This window comes from Schistocerca nitens, chromosome 2 (genome assembly GCF_023898315.1).
Source record: "Schistocerca nitens isolate TAMUIC-IGC-003100 chromosome 2, iqSchNite1.1, whole genome shotgun sequence".
NCBI lineage: Eukaryota > Metazoa > Arthropoda > Insecta > Orthoptera > Acrididae > Schistocerca > Schistocerca nitens.
Window position 1 is genome coordinate 1,086,931,278 of NC_064615.1, and position 25,515 is coordinate 1,086,956,792.

The window sequence follows — 25,515 nt, forward strand, 5'->3', positions numbered from 1 at the left end:
GCCAAAATTGCTACTTTATACAAAGGTAAAGGTGATCACAGCAATTGCAACTGTCGCTGTGGAATCTCACCTCTGAGTATACCTGGAAAAACATTTGCCTGTGTGGTGTTGGGCAGACTTCAGAAGCTTGCTGAGCACATATACCCTGAGGAACAATGCGGGTTTTGTCCCCAACGATCTACAGTTGATATGATCTTCAGAGTCTGGAAAATTAAGAAAAAGTGCCACAAGCAGAAAACCCCTCTGTTCATTGCCTTTATTGAACTGAACAAGGCTTTCGACACAGTCAGCAGAGAAGGACTGTATGCAGTACTTTTGAAGATATGGAAGATGCTGTGGTCTTCGACGGAATCACATCTAACCCAATTTGCTGTGAAAAGAGGGGTTCGTCAAGACTGCGTATTGGTTCCCACTCTGTTCAATATTTTTTTCTCAGCTCTCCTCAAAGTTGCTTTTGGTGAAACTAACCTGGGCATTCATCTGCATACCAGAGATGATGGGAAGCTCAACACTTCTCTACTCAGATCCAAGTGCTTCCAAGAAGACTTCCTTGTAAATAGCCTTTTATTTGCTGATGATGCTGCATTTGTAGTGCATACTCAAGATGATCTGCAAGAGCTCGTGGATAAATTCTCTACTGCATGCAAGCTCTTCTCCATGTTTATAAATGTAAAGAAGACAGTTGTCATGGCACAAGGTTATACAGATCTATCAGTCATCAAACTGGACAGCTTCTTGCTGAAGGTAGTCAATAAATTCTACTATCTTGGTTCAATAAAGACAGAAGATCTCTCCCTGGATGACAAGATAAATGCATGAATAGGAAAGGCTGCCAGCACTTTTGGAAAGTTCCACACACAAGTATGGGTCAACAAACATCTTACATTGCCACCAAAAATACTTGTGTATCAATCATGTGTGCTGAGTACTCTCCTGTATGGAGCCGAGACTTGAACTCGTATGCCAAACAGGAATGGAAGCTCAACACCTTTCAGCTGCGGTGCTTACGAGCATCTTGGGAATATTATGGAAGGATCATGTGACAAATGATATGGTTCTGAAAACTGCAGAACAACAGAGTATCACTGCCATGCTCAAGCAACGTCACCTGTGGTGGTTAGGACATCTGCATCATATGGACCACTCCCATCTGCCCCGGTGCACGTTACTCAGTGAAATAGCAGGAGCCAAGAAACCTCATGGAAGACCTTCACTATGCTTTAGGGATTGCATCAAGCATGATGTGTGCACATTTGATGTTGACAGTGACAAGTGGGAGCAACTTGCTGACGATCGCAGCAAATGGAGGAAACTGACTGCAGATGGAAGCAAGATGCATGACCAAGTATGGCTTAACAACTTAGCTGCAAAACTATCATGCAGACATGAGCTTATGACTAACCCTCCTGCTGGAGTGGCTCATATTTGCCTCACTTTGGGTGCCAAGTCGGCTCTCACATTGCTTTTCTGAGCCACCAGCAGAAATGTCTCAATGACGCCACTTGAATCTTCCAACAAGAAGCACCAGGCCATTAAAATTCAGTCAGCACATTGTGGCTGTGTGTGTGTGTGTGTGTGTGTGTGTGTGTGTGTGTGTGTCAATGCCTCGATAGCTCTACTGCTTGGAGCTTTGTTACCTTTATTCCTAATTTTTTAAAATTCTGTCAGAACTTTCCATACCATATTTACCAAGAAATTATGTAGTTGAAAATTAAGAAACAGTTCAGCTGTTCATAACTTACTTAATTAGTAAAAAGTTATATTTTTAAAATCATACTTTTTTTATACAGGAAGCTGCTGTTTTAAGGAGAAAGGTTGAAGAACTTGAGAAAGAAGGAGAAACATTAAAGAAGAAAGTTAAAGACCTACAGGACAAATTAACAGCCAAAACAACACGTAAAAGTGCAGCTGCCATTACAACACCAGAACCTGCCAAGGGAAGTGATGTACTGTACGAACAGAAAATTAAGGTATACAAATTTATATTTTCTTTAAATCATTATAAATAATTGTGTAAGATTTTACACTCGCTTAATTTTTGTTCTGTAGGATAAAATAGACAATAGGAAAAATGTATCCTAATTGCCACACAGTTATATTTATTTCATAAAGCTTTGTACTTTGGAAGCTATGTAGCTGATAAAACACTCATTATTACAATGGAAAATACTACATGGAATATAAGTAATGTGTGAGACTACAGACCACCACACACATTAGGCCTGTAAGTAAAGTTATGTGCAGTGAACAGACAAAAGAAAAATTGCTCTTATTTGAAGCAGAGAAGAATTTATGCATGCAAATTCAAAAGATATTTGAACACTCAGACTCTCAGTACTTGTAGTTTCTCATGTTCACCACATAACCTGTTTTATAATGTGAGTGATAATGTATCCTCTTGTTCATTATATACAAGACATTGAGGCTGGAGCAACATTTAGGGGACTATGCATATTTTATCTTTGTTTATGATTGAGGAGTTACCAACTGTGTTACAGGGTATAGTGAAACCATCTGTTCCAATTTCATGAAATTGATGATTTGATTTGATTTGATTTGATTTATTTCGTGTTCCATAGGTCCAACTGTGTTGGATACACAAGGACGTGGAACGAGTCAGTTTTTTACAAATACAATCTGATAATCTTATAGCATATACAGAAATTTGGGTACATAATTATATAAAAATTTATACAGTAAATTCTTTGGGCAGCAATACAGAAAAAGAAAATACATATTTTCTTAGAATCATTAAAACACTACAGAAAACAGATATGGAGCACACACAGATACAGAGCTCAGGTTAAATAAAATTCTTAGTGGCATTATGTCAACTTGTATTATATAATATTAAAATATTACAATTTATTTAGTTAAAAATTCATCTAGACTGTAAAAAGCTTTTTCTAGCAGAAATATTTTTAGTGCTTTCTTAAACTCACTCTTGTTATGAATCTTTGTCTTTATTTCGGGAGGAAGAGCATTGAAGAGTTTTGCTACAGTGTAGTGGACACCCTTTTGTGCCAAGCTCAAATTTCTGAGTTCACTGTGTATGTCATTCTTCCTCCGTGTGTTATGCTCATGATAATTACTGTTTGGTTGAAATATATCTATATTTTTACAAACAAAACACATGAGAGAAAAAATATATTGGCATGTAGTTGTGTATATTTTAAGATTATGAAAACTATTTCTACAAGAGTCTCTTGGGCGCAATCCACATATAATTCTTAAAGCTTGCTTCTGTGCAATGAACACTTTCCTTGCTAATGGCTGGTTGCCCCAAAAAATAATTCCATACTCAATGAGAGAATGAAAATAGCCATAATATGCCACTTTTCCAGTGTTAGGTTCAACACATGTAGTGACAACCCGTAAAGCATAGGTAGCAGAGCTAAGCCTCTTACAGAGATCAATAATATGTGAAGACCAGTTCATTTTCTTGTCAATGTGCACTCCAAGAAATTTTGTTGTTTCCATTCTAACTATTGATTACCACATGTCACACTTATCTCTCTCTCTTTTTCTGTTTTTGTGCAGAATTGAATAAAGCTGGTCTTACTGGAATTTAATGAGAGACCATTCACCTTGAACCAATTAACCATATCTGAGAGTATGTGATTAATGAGTTCCTCAAGATTGTTGTCTGTTCTACTGCTCATAAAAATTGTGGTATCATCAGCAAATAATGTAAATTTACACGGCAGGCTTGTACATGATGGTAGATCATTTATAAAAATCAGGAATAATAGCGGCCCAATAATTGAGCCCTGGGGCACTCCACATGTAATGGAACTCCATTCAGAATCTGAGGAAGTGTCACATACTCCACCCGAGCTATTCAACACAACTTTTGTTTTGTCTTGGAGGTACGACTGTAGCCAATTGCCTGCAACACCACTTATCCCCCCCCCCCCCCATGAACCATGGACCTTGCCGTTGGTGGGGAGGCTTGCGTGCCTCAGCGATACAGATAGCCGTACCGTAGGTACAACCACAACGGAGGGGTATCTGTTGAGAGGCCAGACAAACGTGTGGTTCCTAAAGAGGGGCAGCAGCCTTTACAGTAGTTGCAAGGGCAACAGTCTGGATGATTGACTGATCTGGCCTTGTAACAATAACCAAAACGGCTTTGCTGTGCTGGTACTGCGAACGGCTGAAAGCAAGGGGAAACTACGGCCGTAATTTTTCCCGAGGGCGTGCAGCTTTACTGTATGATTAAATGATGATGGCGTCCTCTTGGGTAAAATATTCCGGAGGTAAAATAGTCCTCCATTCGGATCTTCGGGCGGGGACTACTCAAGAGGCTGTCGTTATCAGGAGAAAGAAAACTGGCGTTCTACGGATCGGAGCGTGGAATGTCAGGTCCCTTAATCGGGCAGGTAGGTTAGAAAATTTGAAATGGGAAATGGATAGGTTAAAGTTAGATATAGTGGGAATTAGTGAAGTTCGGTGGCAGGAGGAACAAGACTTCTGGTCAGGTGACTACAGGGTTATAAACACAAAGTCAAATAGGGGTAATGCAGGAGTAGGTTTAATAATGAATAGGAAAATAGGTACGCGGGTAAGCTACTACAAACAGCTTAGTGAACGCATTATTGTGGCCAAGATAGATACGAAGCCCACACCTACTACAGTAGTACAAGTTTATATGCCAACTAGCTGTGCAGATGACGAAGAAATTGAAGAAATGTATGATGAAATAAAAGAAATTATTCAGATAGTGAAGGGAGACGAAAATTTAATAGTCATGGGTGACTGGAATTCGAGTGTAGGAAAAGGGAGAGAAGGAAACGTAGTAGGTGAATATGGATTGGCCGGAAGAAATGAAAGAGGAAGCCGCCTTGTAGAATTTTGCACAGAGCACAACTTAATCATAGCTAACACTTAGTTTAAGAATCATGATAGAAGGTTGTATACATGGAAGAACCCTGGAGATACTAAAAGGTATCAGATAGATTATATAATGGTAAGACAAGAGATTTAGGAACCAGGTTTTAAATTGTAAGACATTTCCAGGGGCAGATGTGGACTCTGACCACAATCTATTGGTTATGACCTGTAGATTAAAACTGAAGAAACTGCAAAAAGGTGGGAATTTAAGGAGATGGGACCTGGATAAACTGAAAGAACCAGAGGTTGTACAGAGTTTCAGGGAGAGCATAAGGGAACAATTGACAGGAATGGGGGAAAGAAATACAGTAGAAGAAGAATGGGTAGCTTTGAGGGATGAAGTAGTGAAGGCAGCAGAGGATCAAGTAGGTAAAAAGACGAGGGCTAGTAGAAATCCTTGGGTAACAGAAGAAATATTGAATTTAATTGATGAAAGGAGAAAATATAAAAATGCAATAAATGAAGCAGGCAAAAAGGAATACAAACGTCTCAAAAATGAGATCGACAGGAAGCGCAAAATGGCTAAGCAGGGATGGCTAGAGGACAAATGTAAGGATGTAGAGGCTTATCTCACTAGGGGTAAGATAGATACTGCCTACAGGAAAATTAAAGAGACCTTTGGAGATAAGAGAACCACTTGCATGAACATCAAGAGCTCAGATGGAAACCCAGTTCTAAGCAAAGAAGGGAAAGCAGAAAGGTGGAAGGAGTATATAGAGGGTCTATACAAGGGCAATGTATTTGAGGACAATATTATGGAAATGGAAGAGGATGTAGATGAAGATGAAATGGGAGATACGATACTGCGCGAAGAGTTTGACAGAGCACTGAAAGACCTGAGTCGAAACAAGGCCCCCAGAGTAGACAACATTCCATTGGAACTACTGACGGCCTTGGGATAGCCAGTCCTGACAAAACTCTACCATCTGGAGAGCAAGATGTATGAAACAGGCGAAATACCCTCAGACTTCAAGAAGAATATAATAATTCCAATCCCAAAGAAAGCAGGTCTTGACAGATGTGAGAATTACCGAACAATCAGTTTAATAAGCCACAGCTGCAAAATACTAACACGAATTCTTTACAGACAAATGGAAAAACTAGTAGAAGCCGACCTCGGGGAAGATCAGTTTGGATTCCGTAGAAATACTGGAACACGTGAGGCAATACTGACCTTACGACTTATCTTAGAAGAAAGATTAAGGAAAGGCAAACCTACGTTTCTAGCATTTGTAGACTTAGAGAAAGCTTTTGACAATGTTGACTGGAATACTCTCTTTCAAATTCTAAAGGTGGCAGGGGTAAAATACAGGGAGCAAAAGGCTATTTACAATTTGTACAGAAACCAGATGGCAGTTATAAGAGTCAAGGGACATGAAAGGGAAGCAGTGGTTGGGAAGGGAGTAAGACAGGGTTGTAGCCTCTCCCCGATGTTATTCAATCTGTATATTGAGCAAGCAGTAAAGGAAACAAAAGAAAAATTCAGAGTAGGTATTAAAATCCATGGAGAAGAAATAAAAACTTTGAGGTTCGCCGATGACATTGTAATTCTGCCAGAGACAGCAAAGGACTTGGAAGAGCAGTTGAACAGAATGGATGGTGTCTTGAAGGGAGGATATAAGATGAACATCAACAAAAGCAAAACGAGGATAATGGAATGTAGTCGAATTAAGTCGGGTGATGTTGAGGGTATTAGATTAGGAAATGAGACACTTAAAGTAGTAAAGGAGTTTTGCTATTTGGGGAGCAAAATAACTGATGATGGTCGAAGCAGAGAGGATATAAAATGTAGACTGGCAATGGCAAGGAAATCGTTTCTGAAGAAGAGAAATTTGTTAACATCGAGTATAGATTTAAGTGTCAGGAAGTCTTTTCTGAAAGTATTTGTATGGAGTGTAGCCATGTATGGAAGTGAAACATGGACGATAAATAGTTTGGACAAGAAGAGAATAGAAGCTTTCGAAATGTGGTGCTACAGAAGAATGCTGAAGATTAGATGGGTAGATCACATAACTAATGAGGAGGTACTGAATAGGATTGGGGAGAAGAGGAGTTTGTGGCACAACTTGACCAGAAGAAGGGATCGGTTGGTAGGACATGTTCTGAGGCATCAAGGGATCACCAATTTAGTATTGGAGGGCAGCGTGGAGGGTAAAAATCGTAGGGAGAGACCAAGAGATGCATACACTAAGCAGATTCAGAAGGATGTAGGTTGCGGTAGGTACTGGGAGATGAAGAAGCTTGCACAGGATAGAGTAGCATGGAGAGCTGCATCAAACCAGTCTCAGGACTGAAGACCACAACAACAACACCACTTATTCCTACTAATTTTGGTTTTTGCAAGAGAATCTGGTGGTGAACACAGTCAAACACTTTGGATAAATCACAGAAGACACCAAGTGCTAGCATTTTTTCATTAAAGGTTTCTAGGACTTCATTTGCAAGTGCGTAGACTGCGTCTTCTGTTGATCGGCCCTTTTGAAAGCCAAATTGGCTCTTGCTGAGAACTCCATTCTTCATGAGATAATCAGTAATTCTTACATGTATTAGCTTTTCTATAATTTTGGAGAAAGCTGTCAGCAAAGAGATAGGTCGATAGTTAGTTAGTTCAGCTTTATCGCCCTTTTTGTACAGGGGCTTCACAATGGCTTACTTAAGTCTACTGGGAACAACACCTTTCTGAAGGGAAGCATTGAAAATATGACAGAGAATGTCCATTATCCACATACAAGAATATTTCAATAATTTACTTGATATATTATCAAACCCTGCAGAATTTGTACTTTTTAGAGGCATGATGATTATTTGAATTTCTTCTAGAGTGACAGGATTAAGGTGCATTTCTGAAATTGTGTTTGAATATACGGCTTGACAAAGAGTTAAAGCTTCATCAACATCAGGCTTGCAACCAATCTGTTGAGTTACTGAACGGAAGTGTTTATTAAAAATCTCAGCCACCGTTTTGGGGTTATCTACTAGGATACCTTCATATATGATATTATTTATATCTTCTTTACTTGTTGTATCTCTTCCTGTTTCTTTTTTTACAATGCTCCAAATTGCTTTTATTTTATTATTAGAATTATCTGTTTTCTTCTCATAATAAAGGGCTTTTGATTTCTGTATTAGTTTCTTCAAACTTTTACAGTATATTCTATAGTGTTCCCATTTTTCTACATCTTTACAGAATCTTATTGCAGCATAAGTTTCCCTTTTGGTTTTACATGACTGTTTTATACCTTTTGTAATCCAAGGCTTGCTTACAGAATTGGAAGCACTGTTTCTGACCCATTTCTTGGGAAATATTTCTTCAAAAAGAACACAGAATTCATTTATAAAACAGTTAAATTTAGTATCAACATCATCATGGCTATATACTAAAGACCAATCCATTTGCTGCAACCTGTGGTTGTAAGTTCCTTTCGCCTCTTCATTAATTACTCTTATGAATTTCTATCAAGGAAATTCTTTTTCGAACAGATTAACGTCATAAATAGTGAGAATTTGTCCATCATGATCTGAAAGCCCACTTATAACCTGTCTGACAATATAATTCTGCTGTCTATTTACATCTAAAAAAATGTTGTCTATCATAGTTTGGCACTCGGATGTAATTCTTGTTGGGAAGTTTATTACTCATGTCAGATTGTGTAAGGTCATCACAATCTCAAAGTCTATTTTATTCTTATTTTCTGTCAAAAAGTTTATATTGAAATCACCTAATACTACAATATCCTTCGCTTTTGAAAGTAACCATGACAGAAGGAGTTCCATTGAATGCAGAAAAGTTTTTATGTCACCTGAAGGAGCCCTGTAGGCAGCCAACACTATTATTGGGTAGAATTTAGTTGTTATTTCTGTGGCACATGCCTGAAGTTGTTGTTCCACACAATATTTCTTAATATCTATAGCTTTGTATGCTACACTATCCTTAACATAAATTGCTGCTCCACCTTTATCTTTACTTTCCCTACAGTAGTATGTTACTAAAGTATAACTTACTATAGATGGCAAGGCACATTCATCAGTGATATGGTGCTCAGTTAAGCACAAAATCTGGGCATTATTTATACTGTCCTTTTCACTAATGTTAATAAGGAGTTGATCTGTTTTGTTTAAGATGCCCCTTATATTTTGATGAAAGAAAGAGATGCCTTCCTCTTGCTTTTTCATTCTATTAGTGCTGTTATCTGACTGAGAATCCATTGCAGTCTGCCTTGAGACAGGAGAGAGGAGACACCTGACACTACCTACTGTTGTCCCTTCTTTTTCTTCAGGCCCACACATAAAAAACCATCGAGATGAGAAGGAGGCTCAGCATTTCTTCTGTCCAACAGCCTTCTATTTGTTGTTGTTGATGTTGGTGCTGTTTCTGACACTTCAAATGTTGGTTCTACCACTACTGCTGTGTTTCCTTGTGAACTTGGAGTCTTCTTGTTTTTGTTATTTTCGTCTAAAATAATACTTGGCTGATGAGGAACCGTAGTTCTTTTGTTGTTGAAATCAATGTCCACTGTTCTTTCTGTTAAAATTTGGTCTTTTTTTACATGTTTTGCTGCTGCTGATGAATTTCTAATGAATTTTTTTGAAGCGTTTTCATTATGGAGTCAGGCGATGGCGATGCAATTATCATTTTGGATTTGAATTTATTTTGGTGGTTTTTTATTACCCTGGTTATCAGGCTTGTCAGATATTCTTTCCCCAAGCCATTCAGGTGAAGTCCGTGTTGCGTGTGGTATCTACGTCCAATACTGCTTATATCAACGCATTTCACGTTTTTAAAATGTCTGCAGATTTTTGCAAACTGACTGTTGGCACTTTCTATTTCCCTGTTAACACATGACCATCTTACAAGATCATAGCGATGCGGAATATTGACAAGTATTACGTTAGTGTGAGTGAGGTTCCTCAGACACTGTTTAAGATCGCGCGTTGCACTCGCTGTTTCATTTTTGTAGACATTGTTTGTACCTCCCATAAGTACAACGAAGTCTTTATCATGCAGATTTTTTGCCTCTACGGATTCGGACATTTTTTTTAATTTCGCTAAGTGGGGCTCCCGGTTTCACTATACCACACGAAAATGTTTTAGTTGTTTCTTTTAGTTTACTCGGAAGTCCACGACCATTGCTGTCTGAAAACACAAACAGTTTCCTGTTATTGGAGTTCACAATTTGTGAATCGTTTTGTATTGTTTTACTACACACTTCGACACAATATTTGGTCAGCACATTTATATTGACCTCCTTCACAGTTGTTTGCGTCAGTAAATTTTCTTCTCTTACCTTATTCCCCACAGTGCCTTTTTGCTTTTCCCATCATTCATGCGAACTGTAAGTTGCATTTTCACTATCGGCTATCGAAAGTACTTGAAATGTGTTTTCGTGCACAAAGCTTGCATAACTTTCACAGGTTTTCCGAATTTGCACTTTGGTCTTGCTGTTTTTGCACTTTACATTTGACCACTTTTCGGTAACGGATGAACTATCTCGCACAAGTTTTAGCGTGTTCAGTTCACTATTTTCTTGTTGTATTTTCGAAATGTCCATTTTCAAACTGCCGATTATGAACTGTAAGCTCGTTATGCGTTCATTCAGTTTCTTGATTTCGTCTTTACAATTTTCACACGATTTCTTTTTTACGGCAAAATTTAAGTTTTTCTGGAAGGACACTTGCTTAACTTTTACTGTAGCCGCCATCTTAAATTCATGATGAAGGTTCTAATCGAATGTGTTGTTACTGAAATGCTTTGATGGACACTACAAATTGCAGCACTGAAGTTGGAATTGTCAATCCTAGCTTGAATGACAATTCTCTTAAATTCCAGTCAAGTAATAACTGATGCAAGGCATTATTTAAGGGTTTTACAATGGCATGCTGAAAAGTAGTGCCTCCAAATCTTTTATTTTTAAAACCCTTAAAACTTTTGAAATAAAACAAATTTATTAACATTCTGCATCTTTATTTTTCATGTCTACATACTTGTTTCTCAACATAGTCATCCTGGCAAAAAATATGTTTCTCCCATGGGAGACCAATTTGTAAATACTTCCATTGTTGATTGCTTGACTTCGTTGAAGACGCCACAACCTCACCTCTGCTTGCACTGCTTTATCACTATCAAAGTAAATTCCTCAAAGATGTTCTATAAGATTTGGGAAACAATGAAAATCAGATGGGCCCAAGCTGGGACTGTATGGAGGATGACCTATGACAGTCAACCCAATGCGTCACATTGTTAAAGATGTCACAGCACTCATGTGTGGTCTGGCAATGTCATGCCAAGGAGAGGGTGCAACATGTGTGGATGAACTGTTTGAATTCAAGCTTTCAGAAACTCGATTACAGTATGCTATTTCTCATGCTCCGAGATAGTTACGCTACCCACTGCCTTGTTACATGGTACAGTTCAGAGCTCTCTAGCAGCAAAGGATTGCATCTTGCATCAGCAAAGTGTGAAAGTCGACTGAGTAATAGGCGTGAAATGTAATACCTCAACCAACATTGAGAACAGAATAAAAAATTGGAGGCATTACTTTTCAGCATGCCCTCATATACTTTCTATTCACCTGAAATTTTACTTTCTTATAATTTGTAAAATGCATCACTATTCATGAGTTACAATTTTATGCTCAAAGAATTCAGTTGCACAGTTTAGTATCAGGGATGCCATAAGAAAAGAGATTTGGAAACTCAATTTTGAGGTGGGAGAGGAGAGGGAGAGTCCTAATGCGAAGCCCAACAGGAAAGATAAATGTAGTTAATGTGCAGTTATCAATTGAGACAACAAAAAGGTGAGACTAGCGTAAACTATTAAGAGGCCAGAAGAAGCAGAGGCAAATGAAAATGTATGGAATAAAAGGTGTCTGAAAGAAATAAAGAAAGAAAGATACTGGCCTGAAATCATATATTTCTTTCCATCATTTTATTAATTGACAGCATGTCATTATAGAATGAAACACAATGTACACAGAAGATTATCATGTTTGATTTCAGATACAACAGCAATGGGAAGACAGTACATTAGGCATTATTTTCATGCATGAATATGACTTTGATGTTTACAGCAGTCTTATGATGTAGTAGGAGTCATATGGATAGTCAGAGTGGAAATATCATATGACAAGTGGTATGAGAAGTAGAGAATCATAGTAAATGAATAGCACTTCCAAAGTTAATGCACATTCAGTTGGAGAACAATCAAAGAGATTTGTGGGAATAAAACAAGTAATAAAAGCTATGTATGTAGCAAAGAAAACAGTTTTTTCGGTGGCTAATAGAGGGAGCAGTGAAATATACAGAAAATGAGAGAAATGTTTGATAATAAGACCAATAAAATTACAAGAGAATGGAAAGACAAAAATAGAAGAATTAATTAACCAACAAAGGAGATTCTTCTTTTTCATCCATTTTCATTATCATTCATTCAGCCAGTCACACATTGTGTTCTGTCAGTCCCATCATGAAGTAGTGGCTTCAGTGATGTTGAGTGAATGAAGGTATACATTAATAAACAGGAGCTACCCTTGCTGCATGTTCTGTGATGACAACAAATTATGACTAGCTTCAGTTTACTCAAACTGATAATTATGGTAATTACTTCTAGATTGCTTGATATATGTATGTTCGGTGAAACACAGCTATTTTGAAAAAAGAATTGATCCTCCTCCAGTCATTGTTAGACTCCAACAAATCATTTTAACTTTACACAGACTGCTATTAGGTCTCTATATAGTGGCAAAATCATGATCTATCTGATACAAATATAAAACAGAATTTACTTTCCTGACTCCAAGTATTCATATTATGTAACTTCTCCTTTTGTCTTTTCTTCTCATCCTCTGTTTTCCCAGTGACTTTCTCTGGATATTTGAGCTGTCCTCACTGTATATGTTTAATTTCAGTAAAATTTTGTAGTTAAATTTCTAATATTTCATCTAGTTAAGTTTTTATTATTTTTTTATCCATCTTTTAAACTTGTAAATGCTGTGTATCATTGTATTACCTATCCTACCCATAAAAAATGTAAAAACTGTAGTCAATCAACTTCCTCTCCATAATGCAGAAGATTTAACTGAAATTTTTATAAAAAAACTATATAAAAAAGAAGTTAAAAAGTATCTGTAATCCAGGCCATTCCAGCTATCGAACCCCCCCCCCCCCCCCAATCCCATCCCAACCCCCTCCCTGCGCACCCTCGCCCGAGAGTACAAGACAGTCATGGGTACAAGGTGGGTGGGGTTAGCAAACAGACAGCCTTGGAGCCGGGCTGTAGCACACACGATCATAGTCCACTTACCAAGATTATGCGGCCAGTGGTGACCAAGCAGGTCTTGCATGTGCAAAAACACATGAAGTCAGGCTGCATGGTGGATTGCCTACATGGCCTCCACCTGCTCATGTGCAAGCTGAAGGGTGCTTGCACGTGCTTATGCCTGATGGAGCAGCATTGGAACATCCTGTATTAAGCAGTATCTTCTATACATTGAGTGGTGACTTAGATAACACAGAGTAGGGGTATGGTAAAGAATGTAACATGTATAAATAATAATAACAATGCTAGCAATTTCATTTCACATAACACTTTCACATATTGTTTTTTCTTCTTTTTTCTTTCCTGGGGAAACATTCTCCCAAAGCTATGCAGTGTATAATACTAACACATTCTCTTTGTGAGCTCAACATCACACTCATTATAGGGGGACACTACACAGTTTGTCAGGCTAGTGAATGGGAATTTGTGGTACACATAATGGAAACCAGGCATTGTAGCAATGATCCTGACATCAGCTGATTGTGTATGTGTATTGTGAAACAATGTACATGTAGTGCGTGTAGTCACTGGGAGCGAGAAATGAATGGATAATGTAACACTAGTTATTTATATTGTTAAATAACTTCTTTATAAAATGGTATTGTATACTAGGGATAAACCAAATGAGGTAGCACTGTTTAAAAAAACTTGTATTTGGGAGGGTAGAGACTCCAGTCTTCATCCGGCCATCTTGATTTAGGTTTCCTTTGGGTTCTGTAAGTTACTTCAGGCTAATGCCAGTATGTTTCCTACATGAGGCCATGGCTGACTACCTACCCCATCCTTGTCAAACTAGACCTGTATGTATGAATTGTGTTGTTTTTATTGTCTTAAGTTGTAATACAAAGACATGTCCAATATCCTTGTAAAAGCAGTCTACGGATTAGTGTTACTTCTACTACTACTACTACTACTACTATCAAAAACTGCATGGAAAAAATTGATTTTAATCAGGCAAAGTTACTAGTTGACTTTTAGAATTGGACATTACACAATGGGCAATTATCAAGTGATGAATGAAATTATAGACGAGACTAGAGCAATGAACATGAGTTTCCACTTTATCTAGGATTTGCACTGAAATTATTCTTGGGATTGAGAGCTGGCTGAAGCCCAAAGTGGAAAGCTCTGAGATATTTAGTGAGTAACGAAACACGTATGGTGAAGACAGATTAGAGGCCATAGGAGGGGGAGTGTTATTTGCAGTTGACAATAATATTTTCTCTATTGAGGTTGAAGTTCTGTGACAGTGAAGTTACCTGGTTGCATATAACAGGTCTAGCTGAAACCAAGTTAATTGTTGGCTGTTTTTACTGCCCTCCCGATTCTGCTGCGACAGTTCTAAAGTCATTCAAAGAAAGTCTACAGTCAGTAGCGTAAATTCTCAGATCGTGCAATACTAGTTGGAGGCAACTTTAACCTACCAAATATAGTCTGGATTGTCTATGAATTCATTGCTGGAGGTACAGACAGACAGTTAAGTGAATACTTTTGAACACATTTTCTGAAAGGTGTCTTGAAAAACTAGTTTGGCAGCCCACATGCAACAGAAATATCTTAGACCTTCTGGTTACAAGTAGGCTGGACCTTATCAGCAATGTCAGTATAGAAATGAGGATTAGTGATCATAATGTCATTATAGCAACTGTGCTTAAAAAAGTTATTAAATCAGTTAAGGAGGCTAGGAGAGTATTTCTGCTAGACAGATCAGATATGCAGTTGTAAGCACCCCACTTAGACAGTAAATTGACATCACTTAGTTCAAGTAAGGTGGACATAGAGGAATTATGGGCAAAGTTTAAGCAGATTTGCAAATCATGGTCTGGAGAATTATGTGCCTAGGAAATGGATTAAGGATGGAAAAGACCCACCATGGTTTAATTACGACATTTGGAAGCTTCTGAAGAAGCAGAGGCTGTTGCACTCTCAGTTCAAAAGAGAACATGTAAATGATGATGAGCAAAATTTAGTAGAGATTCATGTGTCTGTGAAAAGATCTGTGTGTGAAGCATCGCAATTTAGCAAAAGATCTGGCAGAGAATGCGAGAAAATTCTGGTCCCATGTAAAATCGCTAAGTGAGTCTAAGGCTTCCATCTAGTCTCTTGTTGACCAGTCTCATGTGACAGTTGAAGATAGCAAAATGAAAGCCAAAATCTTAAATTTCACATTCAAGACATGGTAGTAAGCATCCCTGAAGGAGAAACAGCTGAAGGAATTGAAATCAAGTAAGTCATCAGGTATGGATTGAATCCCAGTTTGGTTTTTCAAAGAGTAATCTATGGCACTGATCCCTTGCTTAGCTTGCCTCTATCGTGAATCTCTCACCCAGAGCAAAGTACCAAGTGACTGGAAAAAAGCTCAGGTGACTTCTGTGTATAAGAAGGGGAAAAAGAATGGACCTGCTGAATTACAGACCAATATCCCTAACATTGGTTTGCTGCAGAATCCTGGAACATATTCTCTGTTTGAACATAATAAATTTTCTTGGGACTGAGAAGCTTATGTCCACAAATCTGCATGGTTTTAGAAAGCACCATTTGTGCAAAACTCAGCTTTCCCCTTTCTCACATGATATGCTGTGAACTATGGATGAAGGCCAAGAGGCAGATTCCATATTTCTAGATGTCTGGAAAGTTTTTAACACTGTGCTCCATTGCAGGCTCAGGCTGTTAAAGGAGGTATGAGCATATGGAATGAGTTTACAGGTATGTGAGTTGCTCAAAGACTTCTTAAGTTAAAGAATCCAGTAACTTGTCCTTGACAGTGAGTGTTCATCAGAGACAAGGATATTGTCAGTACTCCAGGGAAGTGTGACAGTACTGTTATTATTTTCTGTGTACACAAATGATTTCATGACAGCAGTCTGTCATTGTTTGCTGATGATGCTGTGGAGGAAAGTGTGGTTCATCTGTAAAGGAAGCATCATATAGGATGCTATTGTGACCTATTCTTGATTACTCGAGTGTTTGGGATCTGCACCAGATGGGATTAAAGGAAGACATCAAAGCAATTCAGAGATGGGCTGCTAGATTTATTACTGGTAGGTTCAAAAAACACATAGGTGTTATTGAGACACTTTGGGAACTCAGATGGGAATACCTGGTGGGAAGGTGACATTCTTTTTGAGGAACACTATTGAGAAATTTAGAGAACCGTAATTTGAAGCTGACTGTAGAACAATTCTGTTGCCTCCAACATATGTTATACCGTACTTAAGGACCACAAACATACAGAGGCATATAGACAGTTATTTTTCCTCATTCTGTTTGCGAGTGGAACAGGAAAGGAAATGACTAATAGTGGTATGGGGTTCTGTCTGCCATGCACCATCAGGTGGATTGTGAAATACTGATGTAGATGCAGATGTAGATGTAATACATTTTGAGGAAGCTTTTGATTCAGTTTCAACAAAATTTCTTCTAATGGCTCTAGATATGTAAGACATTGATTCTCTCTGTGTTAATGTACTGAGGAGTTTATATGGCAATGTTGCAGCTTCAGTTAGACTTCTTCTGGATAATAAGAAATCCGGAATTGAAGTAATAGTCAGGCAAGGGGATTTCTTTTCATGAAAACTACTGTCAGCAACATCCCTTGCTGTTAACAAAGCATCAATCTCTTAATCTTCCTTCCTTTATTTTCAGCAGCTGTAGAGGATCTTTTTAGATTCTTAAAATAGGAAAACAAAAAAAAAAAAAAAACAAAAACATACATTAACAGACCATTGTTGTTCTGCTTACGACATTATACAGTTCACCTACTGCAGTTAAACTTCAATAACTAATTGGAAAACTTACAGCAGTCAGAAAGTAAGCCCGAGCATAAAATACACTAAAATGAAAATAATGTGCAACGAGGGAAAAAATGGAAATAGTAAACATTGAAGTCAAAGAAGAAGTTGATGAATTTTTATGTGCAGCAACTCTGAAGATAACAGTGAAATTGCATTTTATCTGCAAGAGTTTTCAAAACCAATCTTCCATTGTGTCTGAATGGGAAAATTTACAATCCGTGTGCATTACCAGTTTTGACTTAAAGCAGTGAGATGTGGACTTTCAATGTGAAAAATAGGGTTCTCACTGAGGAATGGAGAAGTGCATATTGAGGATTACTAGGGAAGATAAGAAACGAAACTGATCAGGAATCAGACAGCGATGTAAAACATTATTATGAGGATTGGTGGCTGTTGTGTAAGAGCAAAAGAGCACGTGAACACCCTAACGTTTGACGCCTTGTAGATTTATTGGTCATTTTTCTTTGATTGCCATTAAACGTACCATAGATGCTGCAATCTGAAAGATACAGCACTTAAACCTGTCACGTTACTGTTCCTCTCAACTCCATGAAGCTTGGTGTCAGGGTCGTGAGCACACCTTCAGTTGTTTACATTTTAAGGAGCTTTTGCGCATGTGCAACTCATGTAACATAATTGTCTTATGGGTCAAGTTATGATGCAGTAATACATTTGAAGTGCTGAGAATCAATAATGGCATAAAGCACATCACCATCGATTGTGAGATTGTAGCATTTATTAATGCTTCTAAAATCTGTTGATCTTATAGTGAGTCAGATTTATCTGTGCTGAAACTTCATGAATAAAAGGAACTAGGGCCTCTGAGAAGAGATCCTTGATTGAGAGAGTGACAAAATCAAATAAGCGTTACTACAAGCGAACATTTAACAAGGAAGTATACAGTTAGCACACGTTGTTGTGTGGGCACAGTGTAAGAATACCTGTTTTTCAGCCCGGAAGTAAATTCGTGAACTAATACATCTGTTAGGGAGGATCTTCTACATACATATGTTAGGATCTTATACATTTGACAAAAAAAAAAAAATAATAATAAAAAAGGACAAGCACAAAAACTCCCACTTACACAAAAATGTGGAATGGGGAATTACTAAAGCTTACACAATTTTTTGTTATTGCCATAAACTGTACTTAATTATGTGCAAATCCACAAAAACAATTCTTTCTTTTGTCAGATAAGTTATGTATCTTATTATTATTATTATTATTATTATTACTGTTATTGCTGTTGTTGTTGTTATTATGGCAGTGGCCATACTTGTATAAACTTGTTCATAAGCATAACTGTTATACTGCAGATGCTATTAATTTCACGCTCTCAAATTTATCTGAATCTAAAAATTTGTGAACACCCAGAGTGTATACTCACAAGCTGCCACTGATTATGACTACAGTAAAAGCGAAATTAGAATTGGCAGGATGCATGAACAGATAAATGGATGATAGCTGTAGCAAGAAATGTAAAGAGGAATATCTAACAGAAAGTAGATAGATGGCAATAGAGAAAATTCAGAAACAATGTGGATGTGTATAACTGTAGTCTGTGAAGCTGGAAAACTCTAGAGGAGGGCTTCATTCAGCAGTGAACGTTAAATGGGTGATGATGATGATGAGGACAATAATATGTTTAATTTCACTGTATTTTAAAAAAATACATTTATCATATTTCCCCTTAACATAAATTAGCCCTTACTTTTCCCTTCTCATAAAACTGTACATGTTCTGTATCACTGAATTACCTATCCAGTTCTTGTAGATTTTCACTTCATCTCTTTCACTCTTGGACCATTGTACCATTTAAGGACTAATTTTTTCCCCTACATTTGCAAAAACTTGGAAAAATTTCTCCTAACTGTAAAATGGATATCTGGCAATAATCAGATCTTTCATAAAATTTGCTACATGTTTTTAAACTTATGATCTGATCTCAAAAGGAAGGGTAAGTTTCCCAGATGTTTGCAAATATATTGGGGTAGTCACCCATCTTGCTAAAATTTTATATATATGCTTAGAAACTGGTGAAATGATGATAATGTCCTTGCTGACTTAAAAAAGATTTTTCCCATGCTTAGGTGCTTGAAGATGAATTGTCAGAGCTCCGAAAGAAACTAATAGAAAAGGAGAGAGACTGTGAGAGACTTCATGCTGAATTAACAGTAACACAGAAACGATTCTCCAAAGGAACCATACAAAAGAGCAAGTATGTAATGCAGTGAGCATTTTTAATTGGATCTTCTCAAGAATTCTTTTAATTTTCTTTTTTCCTACTATTGTGTTGTGCTCTTTTACACTCTTTTATAACAGCAGTTATGATGTTAAATATTAATTTTGTTTCATTTTGCTGAGAACTGTAACCTATATTCAGTGTTAATATTTGAGTCATTGTCTTCAAATTTCTATTATTATTACACTGTAAAAGTATTTATACTATATAAAAACTTGAAAACACAGAATAGTAGTTTTGAAATCAGACCAAAAAGATTTTTGTAGGCAGCAGAGACATATCAATCATTATATTTTCTGGATAGTCTTGGATCTTGTTCACTTCGACAGTTTTTTTTTTTTTTTTTGTCATATATATGAAAAAAATTTGTCCTACAACAGAATGTATTGCAAATAAGACTGTATTCAACTGAAAGCTATTGTTGCATATTAAAGGTACACATTATTCTGTCAGAAACTCAGTTACATTTATGTAGTGCAATCCTTGACGGTAGTAAACGTAATAACAATCTACCTGTAAATGATGACTCAGTGTAAGTAAAATCATGTTGAAATCATCACAATGTTTCAATTTGATTCTAACTTTGGAGAGTAATAAAGACAAGGCAGTTTTTGTTTGCTTACATGAAGTCTTCTTTGAGGTTTCATGAGAATATGGACCAGTAGTTTCCACTTGACAAATTTAATTGTAAAACCAGTAGCTGTAAGTGCTACTGTAAATGGGAGAGTTTTCATCTCACTAAGAATTCACCCATTAATGAAAACTACCAATAATATGTTTGAAATACATATGCCATTTTACTGTAGTTACTAGTATCACAGCTAATGAGTAACTTTTTTCACTGTAGTCTCTACAGAGACATTACCATGCATGCCAGTACACATGATTTGCTGGACATTTCCCAATTCAGAAAATATTATTAGATTCATTTGATATGTTGCACAACATTAATTAATTCTAAAGTATGTGTGTTAAAGCTATTGTAGAAACCTTCACACATCTGAGTGTAATCTCAGTATGTTTAACACTTATTAGTGTATGAGAAAAATTTTCAATTACTCATAAAAGTGTGGCAATAGCACCTAAAATGTTATCTCTTTTACAAATAAGAGAATTCTTTTATCAGTTTCACGTTTCATTTCATTAAATATTTTAATATACAAAGTAAACAATTAATTATTGATAAAATTATTCAAATAGATGCATAAAAAATCTACTCACCAGGCAGTGACAGAACACACACATAAAAGACTGTTGTGGTTGGCAAGCTTTTGGAGTCAGTGGCTCCTTCTTCAGGCAGTAGGGTTGAAGGGGAAGGAATAAGGGTGAAGGAAAAGGACTGGAGAGGTCTAGGAAAAGAGTTAGATTTTGGGGAAAGTCACCCAGAACCGTGGGTCAGGTGAGACGTACCATATGGGCCTTCTCATCCCGTACGGAAAGTCTCCCATGACCTGCGATTATGGATGACCGTACGGGATGAGAAGGCCCGTATGGTAAGTCTCCCCTGGCCCATTGTTCTGGGTCACTTTCCTGAAATCTAACCCTTTTCCTAGCCCTCCCCAGTCCCTTTCCTTCACCCTTCTTCCTTCCCCTTCAACCCTACTGCCTGAAGAAGGAGCCACTAGCTCTGAAAGCTTGCCAATCACAACAGCCTTTTATGTGTGTGTTCTGCCGCCACTTGGTGAGTAGATTTTTTTATCTATCCAATTAAATAAAGTAAACAATTAAAAATTTGTGATATTTTCCAAGACATTGCAAGGTTATATAAACGTTATTTATTTTAGGTCACTGGACAGCAGTACAGATCAACAAACACTTGACCTGAAACGTCAGCTTCAGGTAATTGAACAGGAGGCTGCAATTCTGAGAACACGAACACAAGCCCTAGAAACTGAAAATGAAAAGCTTACAGCTGAAAACAAGAAATTGCAGCTTGTCAGAGGTACTAAGAAAACTATAAATAGTACTGCCACTGATGAAACGTCTGATAGAGCAGTAGAATTAAAGGAAAGAATAGCAGATTTGGAAAGGCAACTTGAAGAAGCTAACAAAAAGGTACTGTCTTATTTATTAAGTGCTTTAAAAGGTCATTTTCTTAATGCTTAACACAAAAAACTCTTATGCTTTATTTGTGGTTTGAATATGTCTTCTCCTTTCTCTAAGGACTGTTCTATTAATAAATGGAGAAAGTTTCCTTTTTATTTCTATGTCCAGCATGGTACCCCATGCAGTTTTGTTGCATTATGGAGAAATAATGGATTAGTATGCATTAACTTTAATAAATTTTCTTGATATGTACAGTGATGTGTGGCCTAATATTCAAATACAATCCATCTTAGTGATTGGTGTGCTTGTGTGCATTATGTGTGTAAAAAGCATTGAAAGAGCAAAACATACTAATTGAAGTCATTACAGAAGCAAAGAAGAACCTTAAAGGAATGAAATAATTATGGAGTATGTAATGATTTACAGCTGTGTTGCACTTAAAATGCAGGTAAAAGCTAGGGTAACAATCTTCATTCATAAATGTTGAAAATCAAGTATTGAAAACTATTACTTCATTAGGGAGAAGCTTGTATCTATGGGAAAATAAGTACAAGTTACCTTAGGCATCTATGAGTGTGGAGAGGATAAGGAAGAAAGAACAAAAAACTTCCATCAACTACTTCAATGGCAGATTGATAAAATTAATTTACAGAATCTAATCATATGTGGCAGTTTCCAAAAGGCTCAGGTAACAAGTAAATTAAACAATGGAAAGTCCAGGTTGGAATATAAACAGTTATGAAAAGAATAGATTGCACTTTAGAGCAAAGCTTTCATCAGAAAAGAAAACATACACAGCCACAAAAGCGGGTGTACCTAAGGCACATGTGACCACTATCTCTGGTAGCTCTGGGCAGACTGCAGCTGTCGCATTCAATGGAAGCAGCAGTCTGGAGTGGGGCTGGGAAGGCAGAGGGATAGCAAGGTACAGGTGGGGGGAGAGAAGAGCGCTGTCAAGCAGAGAATGCTGGGACCAGAAGATGGCAGGACAAGGCTTCCAGATGCAGTGTTGTGAGACTGGGGAGGGGGAGGAAGGGGGGGAGGACAGAAAAGAGGAGCAGAGCAGGGTGAGTGAATTGGGAGGAGGTGATAGGATAGAGGGGGGCAGAAACTGTTGGATGGAAAGTATGGGGACAGTAAGGTTGAGGCCAGAGAATGTGTTGTAAGGATGAAAAGCTGGTGGTGGAAGGGAAAATCAAAATGGTCCAGGTTGTTTTCATTCAGCACAAAAGTTGCAGACTGCCCAGAGCAGCTGGAGGCAGCAGTCATGCATGCATGAAATGTGCCTGCTTGTGCAGATAGGTGTGTGTGTGTGTGTGTGTGTGTGTGTGTGTGAGTAATATTGTTCTTATACATACTGTGCTGTATTGTATTTTATTTTCCTGTGGATTTGATCTCATGTTGGGATTCCACAAATATATTGCACACATCCTGTATTCCCTCCTCCCTGTGTTCATCTCTTCATTCACCTTCTCCCTACTCTCTCACCTTCCCAACTCTAGTTGGCTGTCTCCTCCTCCCTCATGAATATCAAGAGCTCAGTTGGAAACCCAGTTCTAAGCAAAGAAGGGAAAGCATAAAGGTGGAAGGAGTATATAGAGGGTCCATACAAGGGCAATGTAATTGAGGACAGTATTATGGAAATGGAAGAGGATGTAAATGAAGATGAAATGGGAGATATGATAGTGCATGAAGAGTTTGACAGAGTACTGAAAGACCTAAGTCGAAACAAGGCCCCGGGAGTAGACAACATTCCATTAGAACTACTGGCAGCCTTGGTGTTGTGACTCGCCGATCTTTCAAAGTGCCGCTGTGCAGTTACGCGCATCCTCTACATGCGGCACTGTCTGCCAGCCATGCAGCAGCAGCACCACCTAAGCGGCCAGCCAGCCAGCGGCCGCTAGACTCAGACTCAGTTATAACAATTGGCGACGAGGATGCGATTTTTCTTTTCCATCATTGACCCGCATGTTTCCATGGCTACTTTAGAGCAACTATTGCAAGGTCTCATAGAACAGCAAACACTTCTCACAAATGCGATTCCTGATTTCGTTGCGGCATCAAATGCGGGGCGTCTCTCGTCGTTGTCTCTACCTCCTTTTTTTCCTCCTTTCGATGAGACGGCAGAAGACTGGTCTGATTATGAAAAACGTCTGTGACAGCACTTCTTGGCATTTCATGTCGTAGATGAACAAACATGTAAGTCTCTGTTCCTTTCATGCATTTCACCTGAAATGTACCAGTTGTTGTCTTAATTGGCTCCTTTGAAAAATCCTGCACCTTTGTCCTTTGCTGAAATGTGCTCCCTTCTGTCCATCTATTTTCAAAAGCAAACACATGTGGTAGCCTTTTGTGTTGCCTTTTATTGTTGTCAAAAACAACCGAATCAATCCTATCGTGCTTGGGCTGCTGAACTTCACAGCCTCAGTAGAAAGTTTCAATTTGTTACTGAAGTTCACAAAGAATCCTACGCCGATTCCATGGTACGGGATGCTATTATCCGATCAGCGCCCGACAAAGAAGTTAGGCAACGTGCCCTTCAGTTGGTAAATCCGACTCTCAATAAAGTTCTATCCATCGCTCAGTCTTTTGGAGTTTCTCTCGCCGCTGGAGAGCAATTAGAGGCATGGGGTGACGTCGGGGAAATACAACCTCTGTGCGATGTTGGCGAAGCGTGTGGCATCTCCCCGCCGGCCGACGTGGCCACAGTACGCTCCCAAGTGCAGCCTCAGCCTAACCGTAAACAAACCTCTAAGGAACTGCAGCAAAATCCACGGCAACTTTCTTCATGTCCACAGTGTTTTACGAAACATTCATGAGAAGATTGTCCACAACGTTGGGCCGTGTGTCAGTAATGCAAAAAAAAAAGGGTCATGTGTCATCCGTTTGCAAATCCGACCGCATACATGATGTTCATGAACATGACACTGATTCTGATTCTGTGTTGTCTGTCAATTGTACTTCTTCCCTTTCAGGGAAGTCACTCCTCACTGTCCAAATACTTGGTTGAGATGTTTGCATGCAGGTGGATACTGGTTCTGCTGCCACTATCATCAATTCTCAGATGTATCTTCAGTTGGGTTCTCCAATCCTGTCACCTGTCACTAGGCAATTACGGACTTACAATAAACAGAAGATTTCTCTCTTGGGACAATTTGATACTGAGGTATCTTACAAATCTGTCATTCCCATATTTGTGGTCGACCATAGTATCGCAGAGAATCTTTTTGGTTTTGATGCCTTTCGCATTTTTGAATTCTCCATAGATGACTCTGTCAATATCGTCTCTGATGCTATTCCTTATGCTCAATTGGATTCCTTGTCGACAACGTTTTCGTCCCTTTTTACTCCTGGGTTAGGCCGTGCAAACAACTTTGAAGCTCAATCGCGCTCAAACCCACTGCTCAGCCTAAGTTTTTTCAGGCTTGGCCCATTCCTGTGGCCCTTCATGATCAGGTGAAACGGGAGCTGGATCATCTCACTGCTTCAGGGGTCTTGCTTCCTGTCACTTCCGGTGAGTGGTCCTCTCCTGTCGTTGTCATTGCTAAGCCAAATGGTGATATTCATCTCTGTGGTGATTTCAACGCCACTGTAAATGCTCAGTGCCCAATCGACACTTACCCTATGCCTCTGGAGGCTAGTATTTTTCTAAATTTGACCTGTCAGAAGCTTATCATGAACTTCCTATCAACGCTGCTTCCTGGCAGTTTCTGGTCCTTAACATGCCTTTTGGCCTCTATCAATACCAACGATTGCCATTCAGGGTTGCCAGCACCCCTGCTCTCATTCAGCGATTCTTGGAATAATTATTGCTCACTGTCTGTGGGTGTATAAATTACCAGGACGACATTGTCACTGGCTCCACAACTGACGAACATCTTCAAAATCTCCGCACACTTTTTCATGTCTTACAGACTGCCGTTCTTAAGTGTAATCTTCAGAAATCAAAATTTTTTCAGGCATCTATCACGTACTTGGGGTTTCAACTCTCTCAGGATGGTATTTGTCTGCTTCAGCAAACTGTTGCTGCGATCGATGCCCTTCCTCACCCTACATCTGTTAAGGAACTGCAGGCCTACTTGGGGAAAGTAGCATACTATCACAAGTTTTTACCGTCTGCTGCTTCGGTGGCTCAGCCGTTGCGTCGCCTGTTGCATAAAAACGTGCCTTTTCAGTGGTCCGCGTCATGCGATGCGGCTTTCCAGAAATTGAAGACTATGCTGAAA

At 38.4% G+C, this 25,515-nt stretch overlaps 1 protein-coding gene across 1 annotated transcript in view; it reads left to right on the plus strand.

The window, feature by feature from the left end:
* Nucleotides 1-25,515, plus strand: part of LOC126237483 (uncharacterized) — a 461,878-nt gene that overhangs the window by 294,463 nt on the left and 141,900 nt on the right. Inside the window, exons 15-17 of the mRNA XM_049947630.1 lie at nt 1,791-1,970; nt 19,092-19,219; nt 21,028-21,298. Of these exons, the coding sequence (XP_049803587.1) occupies nt 1,791-1,970; nt 19,092-19,219; nt 21,028-21,298 (579 nt within the window). The remainder of the gene's footprint in view (nt 1-1,790; nt 1,971-19,091; nt 19,220-21,027; nt 21,299-25,515) is intronic.